This window comes from Hypomesus nipponensis, chromosome 12 (genome assembly GCF_054491055.1).
Source record: "Hypomesus nipponensis isolate SF chromosome 12, ASM5449105v1, whole genome shotgun sequence".
Classification (NCBI taxonomy): Eukaryota; Metazoa; Chordata; class Actinopteri; order Osmeriformes; family Osmeridae; genus Hypomesus; species Hypomesus nipponensis.
The window spans coordinates 12,644,721-12,648,421 of NC_140372.1; the positions used below are offsets into that span (position 1 = coordinate 12,644,721).

General features: G+C 55.8%; 1 protein-coding gene across 1 annotated transcript; it reads left to right on the top strand.

Annotated features, from left to right (window-relative positions):
* The first annotated feature begins 732 nt into the window (after positions 1 to 732).
* On the top strand, positions 733 to 3,564 carry LOC146261182 (gap junction alpha-5 protein-like). The gene is made up of 2 exons (XM_084668267.1): positions 733 to 1,069; positions 2,033 to 3,564. Exon 2 carries the CDS (start codon positions 2,227 to 2,229, stop codon positions 3,247 to 3,249), a length of 1,023 nt encoding a protein of 340 aa, XP_084524393.1. The 5' UTR covers positions 733 to 1,069; positions 2,033 to 2,226; the 3' UTR covers positions 3,250 to 3,564.
* Positions 3,565 to 3,701: the final 137 nt, after the last annotated feature.

Below are 3,701 nucleotides of genomic sequence, written 5' to 3' on the forward strand. Positions count from 1 at the left end.
TTAAGCTCAAGGATAGGGTGCAAGGTTCAGGATGTAAGGTTAAGGATGTGGTTCACCGGAAAAGATGGGGTTCAAGGTTATTGATGTGGTTCAAGGGGTTCAGCGTGTCAAGGTTGAGGATGTGATTGAGGGGAGAGGTTTTGTTTTACAGTTTGTGTGAGGATGGTGGTTGGAGGTTGTTACAGTCAGGCCAAAGCAGACAATTCCCTCGTTAGATAAACTAAGAGCGCACACGGCGAACATTGGAGGTCACCCAGTTTGTAGTTGTCATGAACCCCATGTAGAGATCCAGTTGTTTTCATCACTTTCATCTCCACTAATATGTGAGTCTAAAGTCAATCTAAAGAGTCAGGATATAACATAGACAAAACAGTGTGTGTGTGTATGCCCTGGGGGTGTTTATGAGAACAGTCATGTGTCTACCACCCTCCGTCTTATCAAACACTGCCTTGTTGCAGTCAGAGGGTTAGACAAAGCCAGTTAGTTACTGGCAAAGTCAGTCAAACGTGTGTGTGTGTGTTTCCAGCGGTATGGAGTTCAAATGGAAGTTTAGCAGTAGAGGGGAGAATTGCCATTGTTTTCCCTTTGAGTCGGACTTCCCCTGTAGATGCCCCTGCTGGAACCATGGAGGCGACACAGGGCATGAGGGAGGGAGAGAGGGAGGGAGAGGGAGGGAGGAGGGGGAGAAGGAGCGCTGTGAGGCTGGGGGGGAACATGATTCCAGTCACTCTGCCAGTGCCCTGTGCGGAAGACTGTCCTTCTTTACTGCTGCGTCCGTCCGTCTGTCCGTGTCGCTGTGAAGACGTCCACTGTCCAAGGAATAGGAGTAGAAGAATAGACCAAGAGGAGGAGAGAGAGAGTTGAAACAAATTCAAACGTGTTCAACAGCGGAGGTGTGAGTGAGACCAGAGTCGCCTGTTGGTCTTTAGACGTGGTCTCTCCCAAAACTCCAGAGTTCCCCCCCCAGGAGGATCGACAGAGAGAGAGAAAACTCATCCTGAGGCTCAACTTTTTTGTGCAGGAGACAGAGGAACATCCATTTCTGCCTGACCTCTACAGCTGGCCACAGGTATGTAGGTATGTGTGTGTGTGTGCGTGTGTGTGCGTGCGTGGTCTTTACTTTGTTTCAGTACATCCTAACTGTCGTTCTCTTGATTTAGAGTTCATCTAGCAGCTCCAGACCTCTCATTAGACCTTCTGGAGAAAAGAGACAGAAGAGAGGAGAGAAAGAGATAGATAGAATCAAGACAGGGAGCGAGAAAGAAGAAGGGGAAAGAGAGAGGGATGGCGAGAAAGGGAGAGCGAAACAAGAGAGGGAGAGAAAGTGAAAGAAGAGAGGGAGAGTAAGAGAGAGAGGGAGAGTCAAAAAAGGATAGGAGAAAGACAGGAGTGGGAGTGGAGGAGAGGAGTGAGGGGAAGAGAGGAGAAGAGGTTGAGCAAGAAAGAGAAAAGATGAGAGGAACTTACCAGGCCTTGCCCGTTCAATCCTACCATGCCCCCTCTCTCTCTCTTTCTCACCCACTTTCTTCTCTCTCTCTCGCTGCCTCTTCCTCTCTCCCCCCCCCCCTCTCTCTCTCTCTCTCTCTCTCTCTCTCTCCCTCCATCCTGGCAGCAGTGTTCTCAGTGTTCAGGAATAGCATCAGTCTGAGCCTCCGTCTCCCCAGCCCGCTGGTTCCCAGGCTCTGCTGGGACTGGGTGGGGGGATGTGGGGGGGGTGATAAGCAGCCTGGCCTGTTTGTTTCTGTTGACTTCCTCCCCCTCCTCCACCCCCACCCCCCCTCCTTCATCCCCCCCCCCCCCCCCCCCCCAGACTCAGCTAGTTTCCGAGAGAAGGAGGCTGTGGGAGCATGTCTATTGCTGGCCTGTTCTACGGAACTCTCTCTCCCCCCCACACACACACACCCTACCACCCCGAACTATTAATACCCACTACAGGACAATAATATAGCGACTAGGCCCTTTCCCCCCACCCAGCTCATTTCACATAGGCCTTGTTCTGATGTCTGTCTGATCTCTGTGCTCTTTCTTGCAGCATCCACAGGGTGTCCAGTCAAGCAGGGCGTGTCCAGCGTGTTCGCCGTGTACAGCGTGTGTTTGGCGTGTGTGAGGCGTGTGCGAGCCGTGTCCGGTGTGTGACAGGTGTGTCCAGCGCGAGTAAGGTGTGCGTGGTGCTCGAGAGGCGTGTAGTAGCGTGTGTGAGGCGTGTAGTAGCGCGTGTGAGGCGCGATGGCTGACTGGAGCCTCCTGGGGAACTTCCTGGAGGAGGTGCAGGAGCACTCGACGGTGGTGGGGAAGGTGTGGCTGTCGGTGCTCTTCATCTTCAGGATCCTGGTCCTGGGCACGGCGGCCGAGTCCTCCTGGGGGGACGAGCAGGAGGACTTCACCTGCGACACGGAGCAGCCGGGCTGCGAGAACGTGTGCTACGACCAGGCCTTCCCCATCGCGCACATCCGCTACTGGGTGCTGCAGATCGTGTTTGTGTCCACGCCGTCGCTCATCTACATGGGCCACGCCATGCACACGGTGCGCAGCGAGGAGAAGCGCCGCCGGGGGGGCGAGAGGGAGGACCAGGGGGGGGGGGAGGCGGAGGAGGAGGAGGAGGGGGGAAGGGGGGAGAAGGGGGAGCGCGTGGAGGCCTCGGGGCGCGTGCGTCTCCGGGGCGCCCTGCTCCAGACCTACGTGCTCAGCATCCTGATCCGCACCGTCATGGAGGTGTTCTTCGTGCTGGTGCAGTACTTCCTGTACGGCGTGTTCCTGCGGGCGCTGTACGTGTGCCGGGCCTGGCCCTGCCCCCACCCCGTCAACTGCTACGTGTCGCGCCCCACCGAGAAGAACGTGTTCATTGTCTTCATGATGGCCGTGTCCGCCGTGTCGCTGCTGCTGTCAGCCGCCGAGCTCTACCACCTGGCCTGGCGCGGATGCGTCAGGCTCCGCCTCCGCAAGGCCCAGGCCCGGGCCCCGCCGCCGGCCCCGCCGTGCACCCCGCCCCCAGACTTCAGCCTGTGCGTGGGCCCCGCCCCTCCCAGCTGCCCTCCCTGTCCCCTCCGCCTGGCGCACCAGCAGAACTCTGCCAACATGGCAGCCGAGCGGCAGCATGACTTCCTGTCCCTGGCCTACACCCAGAGCTCCGCCCCCAGCGCCCCTGGCCCCGCCCCTCTAGCTGACAGCAACTTCCTGAAGGATAATCGCCGGCTCAGCAAGACCAGCGGCACAAGCAGCCGTGCCCGATCTGACGACCTGGCTGTGTAGACACACACACACAGACACACGTCTTGTATACAGACACACGCACGCACCTTGTATACAGACTTGTATCCCTGCTGTTCCCTACATTGACCAGCAGGAGGAGTCAATGTCTGTTCATGAGAGCCCTGCTCTCACATCTACCAGCCAAACATCATGTATTTATCTGAAGAAAAAGTTCCTTGTTTAACGTGTATAGTTTATCTCACGTGCATATTCCCTGTTTCAAGTCTGTCTGATATGATCATATCAAACTGTTGTCATGAGGATCACAGTTCTGTAAACTCTGCACTTTTGAAAATAGAAAACTGTGAAAGCTGATCTCTCTCTCCTTCCTCCTCCAATTGCTGCTCCTTCATTGTTTCCTCAGACAGACAGACAGACAGACAGACAGACAGACAGACAGACAGACAGACAGACAGACAGACAGACAGACAGACAGACAGACAGACAGAATG